The sequence below is a fragment of the Oncorhynchus gorbuscha genome, linkage group LG15 (genome assembly GCF_021184085.1).
Source record: "Oncorhynchus gorbuscha isolate QuinsamMale2020 ecotype Even-year linkage group LG15, OgorEven_v1.0, whole genome shotgun sequence".
In the NCBI taxonomy this organism is placed as follows: domain Eukaryota; kingdom Metazoa; phylum Chordata; class Actinopteri; order Salmoniformes; family Salmonidae; genus Oncorhynchus; species Oncorhynchus gorbuscha.
This window is the reverse complement of record NC_060187.1, coordinates 19,817,898-19,840,384: the sequence shown is the minus strand read 5'-3', so window position 1 is coordinate 19,840,384 and position 22,487 is coordinate 19,817,898. Positions and strand designations below refer to the sequence as shown.

General features: G+C 44.0%; 1 protein-coding gene across 1 annotated transcript in view; it reads left to right on the top strand.

Annotated features, from left to right (window-relative positions):
- The first annotated feature begins 417 nt into the window (after positions 1 to 417).
- The window catches only part of adcy1a (adenylate cyclase 1a), a 113,860-nt gene continuing 91,790 nt past the window's right edge, over positions 418 to 22,487 (top strand). The window contains exons 1-3 of the mRNA XM_046301306.1: positions 418 to 1,178; positions 3,842 to 3,991; positions 14,482 to 14,600. Coding sequence (XP_046157262.1) covers positions 561 to 1,178; positions 3,842 to 3,991; positions 14,482 to 14,600 — 887 coding nt within the window. The 5' untranslated portion in view covers positions 418 to 560. The remainder of the gene's footprint in view (positions 1,179 to 3,841; positions 3,992 to 14,481; positions 14,601 to 22,487) is intronic.

Genomic DNA, 22,487 nt, shown 5'->3' with positions numbered 1-22,487 from the left:
TGTTATGTAACCTAACCTAACATATCATATGGAGTGTCATGGTTTTAGAAACATATACTGCATTTGCTCTGTGGGATCCTCCTCACCTCTCCAGTACCTCAACATTACATTTGTCTGGGGCTGAGCAGAGACAGCGCTGCTGGTGGTCTGCCTCCAGAGCGCTTAAGAGAGAGAGAGAGAGAGAGAGAGAGAGAGAGAGAGAGAGAGAGAGAGAGAGAGAGAGAGAGAGAGAGAGAGAGAGAGAGAGAGAGAGAGAGAGAGAGAGAGAGAGAGAGAGAGAGAGAGAGAGAGTGAGCGAAGGGGAGAGATGCGCTCCTGTGTGGCTGTGTGGTTCAGGCTACCTTTCTGACGACGAAACAGTCAACCTGTGGATAGCAGCGGGTGGGGTGAGGATATTAAACTCGCGAGCTCTACTGTCACTGCTGCGGACACCCCACCCCCCTTCCCCTCCAGCTCAAGCCGCCGAAATCTAGGATGCACGGGCTGCCAGCAGCTCCCGTTTAATTCATGAAAGGAGAGGGACCGACGCCAAGTCTGGGGGCGCGCGCCGAGCCCGCTTTATGAATGGCCCGAACATGGAGGAAATTCCGTTTGAAAGAGTCCAGACCCGGAAGGAGGGTCACTGTCCGGCCGCCACCGGTACAACCATCGCTGCCGTCGCGTGCGAGGACGAGTTCGACAGCAAAGAGCTCGAGACGCTCTTCCAAAACTACAACCTGAAGCTAGAGCAGACGGCAACGCTCAAAGCCCTCGCGGTGCTCATCGTGGCCGCCTCGTCCCTCGCGCTGATGGAGCTTCTGTCCGGTCCCCGGCTCACGGTGTCCAAGGGCTCTCACCCGGTGCACAGTGTAGTGTTCGTCTCTCTCTTTATAGTCACCAACGTCAAGTACCTGCAAGTGACGCAGCTGCAGCAGATCGCCAAGCTCGCGCTGCTCTTCAGCTTCACCTTCGCGCTCCTCTGCTGCCCGTTCCCCCTCGCGCTTGGCGCCGCCGGCGTGGGGGCTCCCCCCGCACCGGAGCAAGGCGTGTGGCAGCTCATGCTGGTCACTCTCGTGGCATACGTGCTGCTCCCGGTGCGGACGCTGCTCGCAGTGCTGTTTGGTATGATGGTGGCCGTTTCCCACTTCATCGTCACGGCGACATCAGTCACGGCCAGAAAACACAAGCTCTGGAGACCGGTAAGTTCTGCACCCTCGGTACTCCCGCTCAGACTCTCATTTAGAATCCCCGGTTAGTCAGCTAATCTGTCATTTAGAACGAGCTCTACCGACCTAAGTAAGCCTCAACTAACCAGCCTTCTCTTCAAGTCCCCTGTTTTCACTGTTATAGCCTATGCTTTGTTTCAGTGTGACTAGTTGTGCATTTCCCTCCATTTTCTATTGAATATCAGTGTCTATCGATAGGCCAGTGCTGCACTGCTGTTGTTATAAGTGGTGTGGTGGTGGTTGTGGACCCTGGTGGTGAGAGGTTTTGTATCAAACTTTCCAGTTTTACAAACCTCCGACTATTGAACCACACGCAGCAGATGCTGTCCACTCGCGGTGGTGCTGAAACGAAGAGCGTAGTGCACGCGGAGCTTTTCACGTACAAATCATCTAACAAAACATAACACACACACACACACACACACACACACACACACACACACACACACACACACACACACACACACACACACACACACACACACACACACACACACACACACACACACTTGAATCCACTTTCCAAAATAAAGTATCCATATAGAAATGATAGATTATAAACCATGATGTTTTGGTATACCCACTAAAAACACAAATCCACCATTATTATACAACAGAAATACAACAACAACTTGCGCCAACACCACCACAACAACGAATTACCATATAACCCAATGTGAATGCCAGTCATAACTCCATTCAACTGAAAACCAACCATTCTGTCATTCAAGTGTCCAACACCTGTCATGGTGATATAGGTTACAGAAGGACCTTAGGTATACACAATATGCTTTCCGATCAATATGAAGTGGTTTATGTTAAGTAGTTTGAATAAGCATGTTGACTTTAGAATCAAAGTGGTTTACATTAGCAGTCAGTGTTCTATGAAAGGAAGAAAGGAAGGAAGCAGGAACTGAAGTAAAGAAAGAAAGGTATTGACATTAGCATTGGGTATATTTATTATTGGGTATAGTTAGTATCGGTATCTTTAGTATTGGATATAGTTAGTATCGGTATCTTTAGTATTGGATATAGTTAGTATCGGTATCTTTAGTATTGGATCTAGTTAGTATCGGTATCTTTAGTATTGGATATAGTTAGTATCGGTATCTTTAGTATTGGGTATAGTTAGTATCGGTATCTTTAGTATTGGATATAGTTAGTATCGGTATCTTTAGTATTGGGTATAGTTAGTATCGGTATCTTTAGTATTGGATATAGTTAGTATCGGTATCTTTAGTATTGGGTATAGTTAGTATCGGTATCTTTAGTATTGGATATAGTTAGTATCGGTATCTTTAGTATTGGATATAGTTAGTATCGGTATCTTTAGTATTGGGTATAGTTAGTATCGGTATCTTTAGTATTGGATATAGTTAGTATCGGTATCTTTAGTATTGGGTATAGTTAGTATCGGTATCTTTAGTATTGGATATAGTTAGTATCGGTATCTTTAGTATTGGATATAGTTAGTATCGGTATCTTTAGTATTGGATATAGTTAGTATCGGTATCTTTAGTATTGGATATAGTTAGTATCGGTATCTTTAGTATTGGATATAGTTAGTATCGGTATCTTTAGTATTGGATATAGTTAGTATCGGTATCTTTAGTATTGGATATAGTTAGTATCGGTATCTTTAGTATTGGATATAGTTAGTATCGGTATCTTTAGTATTGGATATAGTTAGTATCGGTATCTTTAGTATTGGATATAGTTAGTATCGGTATCTTTAGTATTGGATATAGTTAGTATCGGTATCTTTAGTATTGGATATAGTTAGTATCGGTATCTTTAGTATTGGATATAGTTAGTATCGGTATCTTTAGTATTGGATATAGTTAGTATCGGTATCTTTAGTATTGGATATAGTTAGTATCGGTATCTTTAGTATTGGATATAGTTAGTATCGGTATCTTTAGTATTGGATATAGTTAGTATCGGTATCTTTAGTATTGGATATAGTTAGTATCGGTATCTTTAGTATTGGATATAGTTAGTATCGGTATCTTTAGTATTGGATATAGTTAGTATCGGTATCTTTAGTATTGGATATAGTTAGTATCGGTATCTTTAGTATTGGATATAGTTAGTATCGGTATCTTTAGTATTGGATATAGTTAGTATCGGTATCTTTAGTATTGGATATAGTTAGTATCGGTATCTTTATTATTGGATATAGTTAGTATCAGGAATATTTATTATCGGGCATATTTAGTATAGGGTATATTTATTATTGGGTACATTTAATATTGGGTATATTTAATATTAGGTATATTTAGTATCGGGTATATTTAAAATGGGGTATATTTAATATTGGGTATATTTAATATCGGGTATTGGGTGGGTGTTCTATAACAATCAACCTTTACCCTTTGAAAATGGCCTGGTGTGTTTAAGGTTACCAGAGTTCAGTCATCACATTAACTACACACACAGAATCAATAACCAAGTATCAATGATAAATAGCCTTCTCCGTCTGCTCTCTCTCCCTATCTCTCCGCTACTCCCTCTTTGTGGTCTACCTTTATGGTCTATTGTATAGATAACTTCAATGGTTTATTTTGAACCCCCCCCCCCACACACACACTAACTGTATACATTGTTCTTGTGTTCTTGTCCCGTGTGATCTGCAGCTGGTGGCCAATGCTGTACTATTCACCAGTGTCAACCTGTCTGGAGTCTTTGTCAGGGTGCTGACTGAGCGTGCTCAAAGGAAGGTTTTCCTGCAGGCTAGGAGCTGCATAGAGGAAAGGCTACAACTAGAGGATGAGAATGAGAAGCAGGTGAGAGACACACACACACACACACACACACACACAGGCACACACACACACGTGCGTGCAAACACACAAAAGCAGATACATATACACGCATTACCAGTCATACGTCTGGACACACCTACATTCAAGGATTTTTCTTTATTTTTACAACTTTCTACATTGTAGAATAATAGTGAAGACATTAGGACTATGAAATAACACATAATGAATCATGTAGTAACCATAAAAGTGTTTAAAAAATCAAAATATATTTGGGATTCTTCAAAGTAGTCAACCTTTGTCTCGATGACAGCTTTGCACACTCTTGGCATTCTCTCAACCAGCTTCATGAGGAATGCTTTTCCAACAGTCTTGAAGGAGTTCCCACATATGTTGAGCACTTGATGGCTGCTTTTCCTTCACTCTGCGGTCCAACTTATCCCAAACCATCTCAATTGGGTTGAGGCTAGGTCCTCTGATGCAGCACTCCATCACTCTCCTTGGTCAAAATAGCCCTTACACAGCCTGGAGGTATGTTTTGTGTCATTGTCCTGTTGAAAAATAAATGATAGTCCCAACTAAGCACAAACCATATGCTATGGTGTATTGATGCAGAATGCTGTGGTAGCCATGCTGGTTAAGTGTGCCTTGAATTCTAAATAAATCACAGACAGTGTCATTAACAAAGCACCCAAACACCATCACACCTCCACCTCCATGCTTCACAGTGGGAACCACACATGCAGAGATCATTCGTTCACCTACTCTGCGTCTCACAAAGACAAGGCGGTTAGAACCAAAAATCTCAAATCTGGACACATCAGACCAAAGGACAGGTTTCCACTGGTCTAATGTCCATTGCTCATGTTTCTTGGCCCAAGCAAGTCTCTTCTTCTTATTGATGTCCTTTAGTAGTGGTTTCTTTGCAGCAATTCAACCATGAAGGCCCGATTCTCGCAGTTGGTGTATCTGTTACTTGAAATCTGTGAAGCATTTATTTGGGCTGCTATTTCTGAGGCTGGTAACTCTAATGAACGTATCCTCTGCAGCAGAGGTAACTCTGGGTCTTCCTTTCCTGTGGCGGTCCTCATGAGAGCCGGTTTCATCATAGCGCTTGATGGATTTTGTGACTCCACTAGAAGAAACTTCAAAGGTTCTTGAAATGTTCCGCATTGACTGACCTTCATTTCTTAAAATAATGATGGACTGTTGTTTCTCTTTGCTTATTTGAGCTGGTCTTGCCATAATATGAACGTGGTCTTTTTCCAAATAGGGCTGTCTTCTGTATACCACCCCTATCTTGTCACAACACAACTGATTGGCTCAAACGCATTAAGAAGGAAAGAAAACCCACAAATGGACTTTTAACAAGGCACACCTTAATTCAAATGCATTCCAGGTGACTACCTCATGAAGCTGGTTGAGAGAATGCCAAGAGTGTGCAAAGCTGTCATCAAGGCAAAGGGTGGCTACTTTGAAGAATCTCAAATATAAAATATATTTTGATTTGTTTATCACTTTTTTGGTTACTACATTATTCCATATGTGTTATTTCATAGTCTTGATTACTATTATTCTATAATGTATACAATAGTAAAAACATAGATAATCCCTTTAATGAGTACGTGTGTACAAACGTTTGACTGGCGCTGTATGTGTGTAAGCACGCAGGCACACACACACACACACACACACACACACACACACACACACACACACACACACACACACACACACACACACACACACACACACACACACACACACACACACACACACACACACACACACACACACACACACACACAATTTCAACTACACACACAAATATGCACATACTGTACATACTGACAGTAGAGTACATGGACATATTTTCAAGCAGAGTTATTTTCTTGCATCGGCATCACCCACTTTAAAAATGCTGAGGTAAAAACAACTACATTTGGGAAAATATTGGACCGAACACCTTTTGGGTTGGGTTTTTGATGCTGGGTTATTGAGCTACGATCAGAGATGGGCAGTATTTCTGTTACATGTATTTGAAATACATGTTTTAATGCATTTACATTTTGATAATTGAGCAGATGCTTTTATTCAGAATGACAGTGCATTCAACTGAGGTAGATAAACAACAACATATCACAGTCATGGCCAGTAAAACGGTTCTCTGATCATTACTGAGAAGGTTTTTGCAGTTCGGCCGGCGACTTGCAAATTTATTTAAAAATACAAATGACAAAACAAAACACTTTTCATTTTGATATATTTGTCATTAGACATTTGCAAGTAGCCCGGCCGAACTGCAACAACATTCACAGTAACGGTTACTTACCATGACTGTGATATGTTCTGTTTATCTACCTTAGTTGAATGCACTGTCACTCTAGATAAGAGAGTTTGCTAAATTACCTACATGTACAGTTGGAAGTTTACACGCACCTTAGCCAAATACATTTAAACACTGTTTTTCACAATTCCTGACATTTAATCCTAGTAAAGATTCCCTGTCTTAGGTCAGTTAGGATCACCACTTTATTTTAAGAATGTGAAATGTCAGAATAATAGTAGAGAGAATTATTTATTTTATCACATTCTCAGTGGGTCAGAAGTTTACATACACTCACTTAGTATTTGGTAGCATTGCCTTTAAATGGTTTAACTTGGGTCAAATGTTTCAGGTAGCCTTCCACAAGCTTCACACAATAAGTTGGGTGAATTGTGGCTCATTCCTCCTGACAGAGATGGTGTAACTGAGTCAGGTTTGGCCCATTCCTCCTGACAGAGATGGTGTAACTGAGTCAGGTTTGGCCCATTCCTCCTGACAGAGATGGTGTAACTGAGTCAGGTTTGTAGCCTCCTTACTCGCACATGCTTTTTTCAATTCTGCCCACAAATTTTCTATAGGATTGATGTCATCAGGGCTTTGTGATGGCCACTCCAATACCTTGACATTGTTGTCCTTAAGCTTTTTTGCCACAATTTTGGAAGTATGCTTGGGGTCATTGTCCATAAGGAAGACCAATTTGCGATCAAGCTTTCAATTCCCGACTGATGTTTTGAGATGTTGCTTCAATATATCCACGTCATTTTTTCCTCATGATGCCATCTATTTTGTGAAGTGCACCAGTCCCTCCTGCAGCAAACACCCCCACAACATGATGCTGCCACCCCCGTGCTTCATGGTTGGGATGGTGTTTTTCAGCTTGAGAGCCTCCCCCTTTCTCCTCCAAACATAACAATGGTCATTATGGCCAAACAGTTCTATTTTTGTTTCATCAGACCAGAGGACATTTCTCCAAAAAGTACGATCTTTGTCCCCATGTGCAGTTGCAAACGACAGTCTGGCTTTTTTATGGCAGTTTTGGAGCAGTGGCTTCTTCCTTGCCGAGCGGCCTTTCAGGTTATGTCGACATAGGACTCATTTTACTGTGGATATAGATACTTTTGTACCTGTTTCCTCCAGAATCTTCACAAGGTCCTTTGCTGTTGTTCTGGGATTGATTTGCACTTTTAGCACCAAAGTAAATTCATCTCTAGGAGACCGAATGCATATCCCTCCTGAGCGGTATGATGGCTGCGTGGTCCCATGGTGTTTATACTCTCATACTATTGTTTGAACAGCTGAACGTGGCACCTTCAGGCGTTTGGAAATTGCTCCCAAGGATGAACCAGACTTGTGGACGTCTACAATTTTTTTCTGAGGTCTTGGCTGAGTTCTTTTGTTTTTCCCATGATGTCAAGCAAAGAGGAATGGAGTTTGAAGATAGGCCTTGAAATACATCCACAGGTACATCTCCAATTTACTCAAATGATGTCTGTTAGCCTATCAGAAGCTTCTAAAGCCAAGACATACTTTTCTGGAATTGTCCAAGCTGTTTAAAGGCACGGTCAACTTAGTGTACGTAAACTTCTGACCCCCTGGAATTGTGATACAGTGAATTATAAGTGCAATAATCTATCTGTAAACAATTGTTGGAAAAATGACTTGTGTCATGCACAATGTAGATATCCTAACCGACTTGACAAAACTATAGTTTGTTAACAAAGACATTTGTGGAGTGGTTGAAAAACATGTTTTTACACCTGCATTGTTTGCTGTTTGGGGTTTCAGGCTGGGTTTCTGTACAGCACTTTGAGATATCAGCTGATGTACGAAGGGCTATATAAATACATTTGATTTGATTTGAATGACTCCAACCTAAATGTATGTAAACTTCCGATTTCAACTGTATATGTGGAAATGAACAACTGCAAGGCACACTAGGTATTGTCATTGGCCTCGTTTAATTTCTACATCTACATTTACATTCAGTTAATTTAGCAGAAGCTCTTATCACACTATGGTGCCATCAGACTTCTGATACCAACTTCGGGTGAAAGGGGCCACAAAATTGTGAACTGCTATACAGAAATGGTATAGAAAGGTATTTTGTACATTACAGCTTTCAAAAGTATCTTGTTAGAAAATACATTGGAGAGTAGTAGTAGCCCATTGTAATACAAAATACTTATTTTTAAATACATGGAATGGAAATACTGCCCATCAGGTCATAGTTCAGTGACCAAACTGCGGGGTCAAAAATAACCCACACGTGTTCTGTCCACTATTTACCCAGCACTGGGTTGGTTTTTAACCCATCGTTCTTAAGAGTGCATCTTGTGTAAATAATGTGTGTTTGAGCTTGATACGTTTCAGAGTGACTTTCTAAAGGTTGCAGGTGCCAATGTAGCTTCTGCAACAATAAGCCCACAGGCACACAGTAACTATGACAGCAGCTATATGAGGAAAGAACAATTAGCGTAGCGTACGCATTACACCACACCACCCACACACTCCACCCCCTCCTCACACACCTGCACACACACATGAACAACATTAGACACCCACCCTTCCTCTCCTCCTCAGCCCAATATACCTACCTATAGAAGTCGCTTATAAGAATCAAATATCTTAGCACCCATACCCCGTTACACACACACACACACACACACACACACACACACACACACACACACACACACACACACACACACACACACACACACACACACACACACACACACACACACACACACACACACACACACACACACACACACACACACACACACACACACACACACACACCTGTTGTTTGTAGATTAGCTGATGAAATGTGTTGTTTCCTTGTCCTGCAGTAACAGCTCTGATCTCTGACAGGTCATTATTACACAGGCAGATTGCTTTCATGGTCTCCCCACGCCGCCCGCTAAAGGTCACTAGTTTATCTGGGTACCAAAAACGCACACAGCACCCCGATTGGGATGTGGGAACAGCACTTTGTCATGATGTAAACCCCCACTGAACCAGTCTAGTCTGCCATTTGGATCATAATAACCAAACCAGTCAATTATATTGTTCCTATAACAAATCCAGTCTGCTATTCTGACAGTAATAACCAAAACCTGTTTTTTAAACATTTTATTTCAGCGTGTGTCACGTTCTGACCTTAGTTCCTTTGTTTTGTCTTTTGTTTTAGTACGGTCAGGGCGTGAGTTGGGTGGCTTGTCTATATTAGTTTTTCTATGATTTTCTATTTCTGTGTTTGGCCTGGTATGGTTCTCAATCAGAGGCAGATGTTAATCATTGTCCCTGATTGAGAACCATATTTAGGTAGCCTGTTTTCGATTGTGTTTTGTGTGTGGTTGTTTTCAGTCTTTGTGTGTCTACACCAGACAGAACTGTTCCGGTTGTTTCTTTGTTGTCTTGTTATTCTGTGTTCAGTTTACTTGATTAAGAAGATGAACACGTACCACGCTGCGCATTGGTCCTCACCTTCCTCCCACGACAGGTGTTACAGAACCACCCACCACCAAAGGACCAAGCAGCGTGGTACCGGGTAGCAGCAGCAGCAGCAGCGAGATCTGGACTATGTTACAACATGGGACGAAACAGAGAGGTGGTCGGTTGACCCAGGGAGAGTGCCGGAGCCCGCCTGGGATTCTCTGGAACAATGTGAGGAGGGATATCGGCGAATGGAGTTGGCACGGCGATCAAGGAGGCCCGAGAGGCAGCCCCAAACATTTATTGGGGAGGCACACGGGGAGTGTGGCGAAGTCAGGTAGGAGACCTGCGCCAACTCCCTGTGCTTACCATGGAGAGGGACCGGGCGGGCACCGAGTTATGCCGTGAGGCGCACGGTGTCCCTGATGCGTGTGCATAGCCCGGTGCGGTACATTGCAGCGCCTTGTATCGGCCGGGATAGATTGGGCATCAAGCCAGGTGCCATGAAGCCGGCTCAGCGCATCAGGTCTCCAGTGCGTCTCCTCGGGCCGGTGTACATGGCACCAGCCCTACGCATGGTGTCCTCGGTTCGCCAGCACAGCCCAGTGCGGGCTATTCCACCTCGCCGCACTGGCCTGGCTACGGGGAGCATTCAACCAGGTAAGGTTGGACAGGCTCGGTGCTCGAGACGTCCAGTGCGCCTCCACGGTCCGGTCTATCCAGTTCCGCCTCCATGCACCAGCCATCCGGTGGCAGCCCCCCACACCAGGCTGTCTCCATCTCCTCCCTACAGGTGCTCCCGTCTGTCCTGAGCTGCCAGAGTCTCCCGTCTGTCCTGAGCTGCCAGAGTCTCCCGTCTGTCCTGAGCTGCCAGAGTCTCCCGTCTGTCCTGAGCTGCCAGAGTCTCCAGTCTGTCCTGAGCTGCCAGAGCCGCCCGCCAGCCAGGATCTGCCAGAGCCGCCCGCCAGCCAGGATCTGCCGGAGCCGCCCGCCAGCCAGGTGCTGCCGGAGCCGCCCGCCAGCCAGGAGCTGCCGGAGCCGCCCGCCAGTCAGTTGCTGCCAGAGCCGCCGGTCAGCCAGGAGCTGCCAGAGCCGCCGGTCAGCCAGGAGCTGCCAGATCCGCCGGTCAGCCAGGAGCTGCCAGAGCCGCCCTTCACTCCGGAGCTGCCGGAATCGCCCTTCACTCCGGAGCTGCAGGAGTCTCCCGTCCGTCCGGTGTTGCCGGAATCTCCCGTCCATTCAAGGCTTATAAATTCTTATTTAACCCATCTCCTCCCCTTCATCTACACTGATTGAAGTGGATTTAACAGGTGACATCAATAAGGGATCATAGCTTTCACTTGGACTCAACTGGTCAGTCTATGTCATGGAAAGAGCAGGTGTTCCTATTGTTTTGTACACTGAGTGTAATCAGGTTTTTTAATAGTGTCTGCAAATTGAATAGTTGGTTTTATCCACAGCAGCTCAGCGATAATTAGGAAAAGTCATTCATTTAGTGAGCGATTAATGCATCAGGGCCGGCGAAGAGGGCGTCACCAGATATAATTAATGGAGGGGAGAGAGGATGAGTACTAGATTATTCCAGAGGGAGAATAAAACCCCACTCTAATGTGCATATGTTATACATCTCAGACTGGTTCCTGGTAGATCGCACTTTCATATTTTCATTTTTCATTTTTTTTCATTTTTACAGCAATCCTGATCATTTGTTAATTAATGTGCAGCTTATCTGTGTTGCTACAGCTGCTGCCAAAACAATGTTTTGTATTCTTGGTAGTAGGTGCAGTCATGTAGGGTCAAGGCCTGTGCTCTCATGGCAATAGCCTGATCGGTCCGATTTGTTTGTGTTTTAGCTAATTCCTCTCTTTTTTGGTTCCGATAGTAGAATTTGCTACAGTACATATAGAATGGGACCAGGGCCTGTATGTCACGCCCTGACGTTAGAGATCCCTATTATTCTCTATGTTTGGTTAGGTCAAGGTGTGACTCGGGTGGGAAAGTCTATGTTTTCTATTTCTTTGTTTTTGGCCGAGTGTGATTCCCAATCAGAGGCAGCGGTCTACCGTTGTCTCTGATTGGGGATCATATAAAAGTTGTCATTTTCCTTTTGGGTTTTGTGGGATCTTGTTTTCTGTTAAGTGTCTGTGCCTGACAGAACTCTTCGCTTTTGTTTTCGCTTTTGTAATTTTGTTTGAAGTGTTTTTTAAAAGGAGTCATGAACACTACTATTCCTACCACCAACGAGAGCTGTTACACTGTATTCATAAAGCATCTCACAGACAGACTGCTGATCTAGGATCAGGTCCCCTTGTCCATTCATTATAATCTAAAAGGCAAAAACAACAACAAACACTCCTAATCTGAGAAGCTTGGTGAATATGGGCCCATGCAGGCTATTGAGTGGACTGAAATCAAAGTATAAAGAGGAATGTTTTGCGACTGAGAGAGAGAGAGAAGTAGGTCTCCGACTCTTGTTGCTCCTTACCCTTAATAAGACCAGCAGTGGTGGTAGTGTTGAGCTCATGGTGGTTGTTAAGATCAGGACTGGCATCAAGACCAGGGAGGAACTGGAGCATGCTGATATTACTGTCATACCAGGCTAGGGCAGGGCATCTCTAACACCACACTCTGAAGCTACAGGGATGAACGCTACACTACTGAATGAGGGAGAATCAAGAATGGGCGTGTTGTTCTCAATAGTTCTTATATATTTGCAGAGTATATGTATGTTATGCCAAATACATACATATTATACAGTGAATTCGGAAAGTATTCAGACCCTTTTATCTTTTCTGCATTTTGTTGCGTTACAGTCTTATTCTAAAATGTATTTAAAAAAAGAAAAACCCCCCATCAATCTACACACAATGTCCCACAGGTTTTTTTTTTTTTTTGCAAATGTGTTACAAATACAACACTGAAATATCACATTTACATAATGTGATATTTCATAATTCTCCCCAGTCTGAGGTTTTGAGCGCTCTGGAGCAGGTTTTCATCAAGGATCTCTCTGTACTTTTCTCCATTCATCTTTCCCTCGATCCTGACTAGTATTCCAGTCCCTGCCACTGAAAAACATCCCCACAGTATGATGCTGCCACCACCATGCTTTATGGTAGGGTTGGAGCTAGGGTTCCTCCAGACATGACGCTTGGCATTCAGGCCAAAGCATTCAATCTTGGTTTTATCAGACCAGAGAACATTTAGGTGCCTTTTAGCAAACTCAAAGCAGGCTGTCATGTGCCTTTTGCTGAGGAGTGGCTGCCATCTGGCCACAAATGCCTGATTGGTGGAGTGCTGCAGAGATGGTTGTTCTTTTGGAGCTCTGTCAGAGTGACCATTGGGTTCTTGGTCACCTCCCCGACCAAGGCCCTTTTCCCCCGATTGCCCAGTTTGGCCGGGCTACCAGCTCTAGGAAGAGTCTTGGTTGTTCCAAACTTCTTCCATTTAAGAATGATGGAAGCCACTGTGTTCTTGGGGTCTTTCAATGCTGCAGACATTTTTTGGTACCCTTCCCCTGATCTGTGCCTCGACACAATCCTGTCTCGGCACGCTACAGACAATTCCATCAGCCTCATGGCTTGGTCTTTGCTCTGACATGCACGGTCAACTGTGGGATCTTATATAGACAGGTGTGAGCCTTTCCAAATCATGTCCAATCAATTGAATTTACCACAAGTGGACTCCAATCAAGTAGTAAAAAACATCAAGTATGATCAATGGAATCATGATGCAGCTAAGCTCAATTTCGAGTCTCAAAGCAAAGGGTCTGAATACTTATGTAAATCAGTTTTTTTTCTTTCTCTAAAATCCTGTTTTCGCTTTGTCATTATGTGTTATTGTGTGTAGATGGATGAGGAACAAAATTAATTGAATCAATTTTAGAATAAGTCTGTAACGTGACAATATGTGGAAATGTCAAGGGGTCTGAATACTTTCTGAATGCACTGTTTGTACACAAGTAACTACCAAAATAATGGAAACATTAAATGAGGGATACAAGCATATTGAAAGCAGGTCCTTCCACACAGTTTTGGTTCCTGAGTTAATTAAGCAATTAACGTCCCATCATGCTTAGGGTCATGTATTAAAATGCTGGTCAGGCCATTTTCTGTCTATTATTTTGGTTACCATGTTATGGCCCCAAAGGATGACAATGCCCCCATCTACAGGTCACAAGTGGTCACTGAATGGTTTGATTAGCATGAGAATGATGTAAAGCATATGCCATGGCCGTCTCAGTCACCAGATCTCAACCCAATTGAACACGTAAGGAGATTCTGGAGCGGCGCCTGAGACAGTGTTTTCCACCACCATCAACAAAACACCTAATGATGGAATTTCTCATGGAAGAATGGTATCGCATCCTTCCAATAGAGTTCCAGACACTTGCAGAATCTATGTCAAGATGCATTGAAGCTGTTCTGGCTCGTGGTGCCCAACACCCTATTCAGACATTTTATGTTGGTGTTTCCTTTATTTTGGCAGTTACCTGTATGTATGTCTATTGTAGGCTACTGTAATGCTGTTGATCAAAATGCATCCATTTGACCTCTGCTGCTATAACCTCTGGAGGATGGGGCTGTGTCCGACTTGGGGGAATGAAGTGCACTATATTATGAAATACGCTGTAATTTGGGAGGCATACTATTAATAATGAGCGAGTTCATTTTTAAAACTTTTGCATAATATGACCTCATAATTTACCTCCGCCCACTCTGTCTTTCGGCTTCTCCCACTCATGCTTTAGGAGCGCCTCCTGATGAGCCTGTTGCCCAGGAACGTTGCCATGGAGATGAAGGAGGACTTCCTGAAGCCACCCGAGAGGATCTTTCATAAGATCTACATCCAGCGTCATGACAACGTCAGGTACGTACGTGAGTGACGCTATGGCAACAACAGGTTTTCTAACGGTTGGCAGGAGGTTTGATGGTCGTCTTGTTCTTGATCCACCGTGTCATCATGTCTTCCTCAAATGACATCAGGATAAAAAAAAGAGTGGCTTGGCTAAGTGAGAGGTAATGAATTTCAGATCAGGGGGTACTAGAGACTGGCAGGGCTCACAGTCACCTGGTCAGATCAGGGGGTACTAGAGACTGGCAGGGCTCACAGTCACCTAGTCAGATCAGGGGGTACTAGAGACTGGCAGGGCTCACAGTCACCTGGTCAGATCAGGGGGTACTAGAGACTGGCAGGGCTCACAGTCACCTGGTCAGATCAGGGGGTACTAGAGACTGGCAGGGCTCACAGTCACCTGGTCAGATCAGGGGGTACTAGAGACTGGCAGGGCTCACAGTCACCTGGTCAGATCAGGGGGTACTAGAGGCTGGCATGGCTCACAGTCACCTGATCAGATCAGGGGGTACTAGAGACTGGCAGGGCTCACAGTCACCTGGTCAGATCAGGGGGTACTAGAGGCTGGCAGGGCTCACAGTTACCTGGTCAGATCAGGGGGTACTAGAGACTGGCAGGGCTCACAGTCACCTGGTCAGATCAGGGGGTACTAGAGACTGGCAGGGCTCACAGTCACCTGGTCAGATCAGGGGGTACTAGAGACTGGCAGGGCTCACAGTCGCCTGGTCACATGAATAAGAATGTCCAGAAATCATCACTCCAATGTGTGTTTCAGAGGCTGATGTGGAGCCAGAGCAGTGATGGCTGGCGGGGGGAGATATCCCAGGATGGGCTAATTGTAATGGCTGAAATGGAATAAATGGAAAGTGATCAAACATGATTTCCATGATTTAGTTTGATACTGTTTCATTCATCTCCTCCCACCAGACACCACTGAGCCAGGGTGACAGGTGAACTAATGATTACACATTAACTAGGCAGCAAAGAGACAGCTTTATGTATCAGTGATGAGTAGGAGTGGACTGCAGTCAGCAGCACTCCAATCAAGGGCTCTCTCCTCTCCTCTCCTCTCCTCTCCTCTCCTCTCCTCTCCTCTCCTCCTCTCCTCCTCTCCTCTCCTCTCCTCTCCTCTCCTCTCCTCTCCTCTCCTCTCCTCTCCTCTCCTCTCCCTCCTCTCCTCTCCTCTCCTCTCCTCTCCTCTCCTCTCCTCTCCTCTCCTCTCCTCTCCTCTCCTCTCCTCTCCTCTCCTCTCCTCTCCTCTCCTCTCCTCTCCTCTCAGCACCACAGCCTTCCAACCAGCTAGGGTACAGCTACAGCTCCCGGGTCTGTGTGTGTGTCTGTGTGTATATATATGTGTGTGTGTGTGCGTGCCTGCATGTTGCTGTGGAGAGGCAGTGTTCATAAGCACACACTCACACACATGCACGCACACATGCGCACAGACACACGCATACGGACACACATTGACACCCTCATCGCCCCCCTCCTCCAACCCTCCTCGCTCCCCTCCTCCAACCCTCATCGCCCCCCGTCCTCCAACCCTCATCGCCCCCATCCTCCAACCCTTCTTGCCCCCTCCTCCAACCATCCTCGTCCCCCTTCTCCAACCCTCATCGCCCACCTCTTCCAACCCTCACCCCCTCCTCCAACACTCATCGCCACCCTTTTCCAACCCTCCTTGCCCCCATTCTCCAACCCTCTTCGCCCCCACCTCCAACCCTCATCCCCCTCCTCCATGCGCACAGACACACGTAAACGGACACACATTGACACCATCATCGCCCCTGTCCTCCAACCCTCCTCGCCCTCCTCCTCCAACCCTCATCGCCCCCTCCTCCAACCCTCATCACCCCCCCGTCCTCCAACCCTCCTCGCCCCCTCCATCCCTCCTCACCCCCTCCTCCAACTCTCATCGTCCCCCTCCTCCAACCCTCCTCGCCACCTCCTCCAACCCTCGTCGCCCCCTCCTCCAACCCTTCTCGTCCCCTCCTCCAACCCTCATCGCCCCTCTCCTCCAACCCTCTTTGCCAACCTCCTCCAACCCTCATCGCCCAACCCTCCAACCCTCATCGCCCACCTCCTCCAACCCTCCTCGACCCCTCCTCCAACCCTCCTCGACCCCCTCCTCCAACCCTCCTCGACCCCCTCATCGCCCACCTCCTCCAACCCTCCTCCCTCCCCTTCTCCAACCCTCTTCACCCACCTCCTCCAACCCTCACCTTTCACCCCCCTCCAACACTCATCGCCCCCTCCTCCAACCCTCGCGCCCCCCTCATCCCCGCTCCAATCCTCCGAATCCCTCTCCTCATCCCCCTCCAACCCTCTGCTTCCCCCTCCTCATCCCCGTTGTGAATATAGAGTCTTGATTCCAGCTTTGCATATATCAAGTTCTCTCCTCTGTCTCCATGCCAAGTCAAGCCAAGCTGCAAACAGTGAGTTTCATGCTACTGAGGCTGTATCTCAAATCACACCCTATTCCCTATATAGTGCACTACTTTTGACCAGGGCCCATAGGCAAACAGTCACAGTGCAGGGGAGGGACTCTCAAAAAGTGACACACGCTCTCAAATTATGGCAACTGAAGTTACACTCTCTCACTTTATGACTTACTTAATGTTACACTTTCTCACATTATGGCTTCCTGAAGTTGCACTCTCTCACATTATGGCTTCCTGAAGTTGCACTCTCTCAAATTATGACTTCCTGAAGTTGCACTCTCACATTATGACTTACTGAAGTTACACTCTCTCACATTATGGCTTACTGAAGTTGCACTCTCTCACATTATGGCTTCCTGAAGTTGCACTCTCACATTATGACTTACTGAAGTTGCACTCTCACATTATGGCTTACTGAAGTTGCACTCTCTCACATTATGGCTTCCTGAAGTTGCACTCTCTCACATTATGGCTTCCTGAAGTTGCACTCTCTCATATTATGGCTTCCTGAAGTTACACTCTCTCACATTATGGCTTACTGAAGAAGTTGCACTCTCTCACATTATGACTTACTGAAGAAGTTGCACTCTCTCACATTATGGCTTCCTGAAGTTGCACTCTCTCACATTATGACTTACTGAAGAAGTTGCACTCTCTCACATTATGACTTACTGAAGAAGTTGCACTCTCTCACATTATGACTTCCTGAAGTTGCACTCTCTCACATTATGACTTACTGAAGAAGTTGCACTCTCTCACATTATGACTTACTGAAGTTACACTCTCTCACATTATGACTTCCTGAAGAAGTTGCACTCTCTCACATTATGGCTTACTGAAGAAGTTGCACTCTCTCACATTATGGCTTACTGAAGAAGTTGCACTCTCTCACATTATGACTTCCTGAAGAAGTTGCACTCTCTCACATTATGGCTTACTGAAGAAGTTGCACTCTCTCACATTATGGCTTACTGAAGAAGTTACACTCTCACATTATGGCTTACTGAAGAAGTTACACTCTCACATTATGGCTTACTGAAGTTACACTCGCTCACATTATGACTTACTGAAGAAGTTACACTCTCACATTATGGCTTCCTGAAGTTATACTCTCTCACATTATGACTTACTGAAGAAGTTACTCTCACACATTATGGCTTCCTGAAGTTACACTCTCACATTATGGCTTCCTGAAGTTACACTCTCACATTATGGCTTCTTGAAGTTACACTCTCTCACATTATGGCTTCCTGAAGTTACACTCTCACATTATGACTTACTGAATAAGTTACTCTCTCACATTATGACTTCCTCAAGTTGCACTCTCTCACATTATGGCTTACTGAAGTTACACTCTCTCACATTATGGCTTCCTGAAGTTACACTCTCTCACATTATGACTTCCTCAAGTTGCACTCTCTCACATTATGACTTCCTCAAGTTGCACTCTCACATTATGACTTACTGAAGTTACACTCTCTCACATTATGACTTACTGAAGTTACACTCTCTCACATTATGACTTCCTCAAGTTGCACTCTCACATTATGACTTACTGAATAAGTTACACTCTCACATTATGACTTACTGAAGTTACCCTCTCTCACATTAAGGCTTCTTGAAGTTATACTCTCTCACATTATGACTTCCTCAAGTTGCACTCTCACATTATGACTTACTGAAGTTACACTCTCTCACATTAAGGCTTCTTGAAGTTACACTCTCTCACATTATGACTTCCTCAAGTTGCACTCTCACATTATGACTTCCTCAAGTTGCACTCTCACATTATGACTTACTGAAGTTGCACTCTCACATTATGACTTACTGAAGTTACACTCTCTCACATTAAGGCTTCTTGAAGTTACAATCTCTCACATTATGACTTCCTCAAGTTACACTCTCTCACATTAAGGCTTCTTGAAGTTATACTCTCTCACATTATGACTTCCTCAAGTTGCACTCTCACATTATGACTTACTGAAGTTACACTCTCTCACATTACTGGCTTCTTGAAGTTACTCTCACATTATGACTTCCTCAAGTTGCACTCTCACATTATGACTTCCTCAAGTTGCACTCTCACATTATGACTTACTGAAGTTGCACTCTCACATTATGACTTACTGAAGTTACACTCTCTCACATTAAGGCTTCTTGAAGTTACAATCTCTCACATTATGACTTCCTCAAGTTGCACTCTCACATTATGACTTCCTCAAGTTGCACTCTCACATTATGACTTACTGAATAAGTTACTCTCTCACATTATGACTTCCTCAAGTTGCACTCTCACATTATGACTTACTGAATAAGTTACTCTCTCACATTATGACTTCCTCAAGTTGCACTCTCACATTATGACTTCCTCAAGTTGCACTCTCACATTATGACTTACTGAATAAGTTACTCTCTCACATTATGACTTCCTCAAGTTGCACTCTCACATTATGACTTCCTCAAGTTGCACTCTCACATTATGACTTACTGAATAAGTTACTCTCTCACATTATGACTTCCTCAAGTTGCACTCTCACATTATGACTTACTGAAGTTGCACTCTCACATTATGACTTACTGAAGTTACACTCTCTCACATTAAGGCTTCTTGAAGTTACACTCTCTCACATTATGACTTCCTCAAGTTGCACTCTCTCACATTATGACTTACTGAATAAGTTACTCTCTCACATTATGACTTCCTCAAGTTGCACTCTCTCACATTATGACTTACTGAAGAAGTTACACTCTCACATTATGACTTACTGAAGTTACACTCTCACATTATGGCTTCTTGAATAAGTTGCACTCTCACATTATGGCTTACTGAAGTTACACTCTCACATTATGGCTTACTGAATAAGTTACACTCTCACATTATGACTTACTGAAGTTACACTCTCTCACATTATGACTTACTGAAGAAGTTACACTATCACATTAAGGCTTCTTGAAGTTACACTCTCTCACATTATGGCTTACTGAAGTTGCACTCTCTCACATTATGGCTTACTGAATAAGTTGCACTCTCACATTATGGCTTCCTGAAGTTACACTCTCTCACATTATGGCTTCCTGAAGTTACACTCTCTCACATTATGGCTTCCTGAAGTTACACTCTCTCACATTATGGCTTCTTGAATAAGTTGCACTCTCACATTATGGCTTCCTGAAGTTACACTCTCTCACATTATGGCTTCCTGAAGTTACACTCTCTCATATTATGGCTTCCTGAAGTTACACTCTCACATTATGGCTTCTTGAATAAGTTGCACTCTCACATTATGGCTTACTGAAGTTACACTCTCACATTATGGCTTACTGAAGTTACACTCTCTCACATTATGACTGACTGAAGAAGTTACACTATCACATTAAGGCTTCTTGAAGTTACACTCTCTCACATTATGGCTTACCGAAGTTGCACTCTCTCACATTATGGCTTACTGAATAAGTTGCACTCTCACATTATGGCTTCCTGAAGTTACACTCTCTCACATTATGGCTTCCTGAAGTTACACTCTCTCACATTATGGCTTCCTGAAGTTACACTCTCTCACATTATGGCTTCTTGAATAAGTTGCACTCTCACATTATGGCTTCCTGAAGTTACACTCTCTCACATTATGGCTTCCTGAAGTTACACTCTCTCATATTATGGCTTACTGAAGAAGTTACACTATCACATTAAGGCTTCTTGAAGTTACACTCTCTCACATTATGGCTTACCGAAGTTGCACTCTCTCACATTATGGCTTACTGAATAAGTTGCACTCTCACATTATGGCTTCCTGAAGTTACACTCTCTCACATTATGGCTTCCTGAAGTTACACTCTCTCACATTATGGCTTCTTGAATAAGTTGCACTCTCACATTATGGCTTCCTGAAGTTACACTCTCTCACATTATGGCTTCCTGAAGTTACACTCTCTCATATTATGGCTTCCTGAAGTTACACTCTCACATTATGGCTTCTTGAATAAGTTGCACTCTCACATTATGGCTTACTGAAGTTACACTCTCACATTATGGCTTCCTGAAGTTACACTCTCACATTATGGCTTACTGAAGAAGTTGCACTCTCACATTATGGCTTCCTGAAGTTACACTCTCACATTATGGCTTACTGAAGTTACACTCTCTCACATTATGGCTTACTGAAGAAGTTGCACTCTCACATTATGGCTTCCTGAAGTTACACTCTCACATTATGGCTTACTGAAGTTACATTCTCTCACATTATGGCTTACTGAAGAAGTTGCACTCTCACATTATGGCTTCCTGAAGTTACACTCTCACATTATGGCTTCCTGACGTTACATTCTCTCACATTATGGCTTACTGAAGAAGTTACACTCTCTCACATTATGGCTTCCTGAAGTCGCACTCTCTCACATTACGGCTTACTGAAGTTGCACTCTCTCATATTATGGCTTCCTGAAGTTACACTCTCTCACATTATGGCTTCCTGAAGAAGTTGCACTCTCTCACATTATGACTTACTGAAGTTGCACTCTCACAATATGGCTTACTGAAGTTGCACTCTCACAATATGGCTTCCTGAAGTTGCACTCTCTCATATTATGGCTTCCTGAAGTTACACTCTCTCACATTATGGCTTACTGAAGAAGTTGCACTCTCACATTATGGCTTCCTGACGTTACATTCTCTCACATTATGGCTTACTGAAGAAGTTACTCTCACATTACGGCTTCTTGAAGTCACTCTCTCATATTATTGCTTCCTGAAGTCGCACTCTCTCACATTACGGCTTACTGAAGTTGCACTCTCTCATATTATGGCTTCCTGAAGTTACACTCTCTCACATTATGGCTTACTGAAGAAGTTGCACTCTCTCACATTATGACTTACTGAAGAAATTGTACTCTCACATTATGGCTTCCTGAAGTTACACTCTCTCACATTATGGCTTCCTGAAGTTACACTCTCTCACATTATGGCTTACTGAAGTTACACTCTCACATTATGGCTTCCTGAAGTTACACACTCACATTATGGCTTCCTGAAGTTACACTCTCTCACCTTATGGCTTACTGAATAAGTTACACTCTCACATTATGGCTTCTTGAAGTTACACTCTCTCACATTATGGCTTACTGAAGTTAAACTCTCTCATATTATGGCTTCCTGAAGTTACACTCTCACATTATGGCTTCCTGACGTTACACTCTCTCACATTATGACTTCCTCAAGTTGCACTCTCTCACATTATGGCTTCCTGAAGTTACACTCTCACATTATGGCTTCCTGAAGTTACACTCTCACATTATGGCTTCCTGACGTTACACTCTCTCACATTATGACTTACTGAATAAGTTGCACTCTCTCACATTATGGCTTCCTGAAGTTACACTCTCACATTATGGCTTACTGAAGAAGTTACACTCTAACATCATGGCTTCCTGAAGTTTCACTCTCACATTATGGCTTCCTGAAGTTACA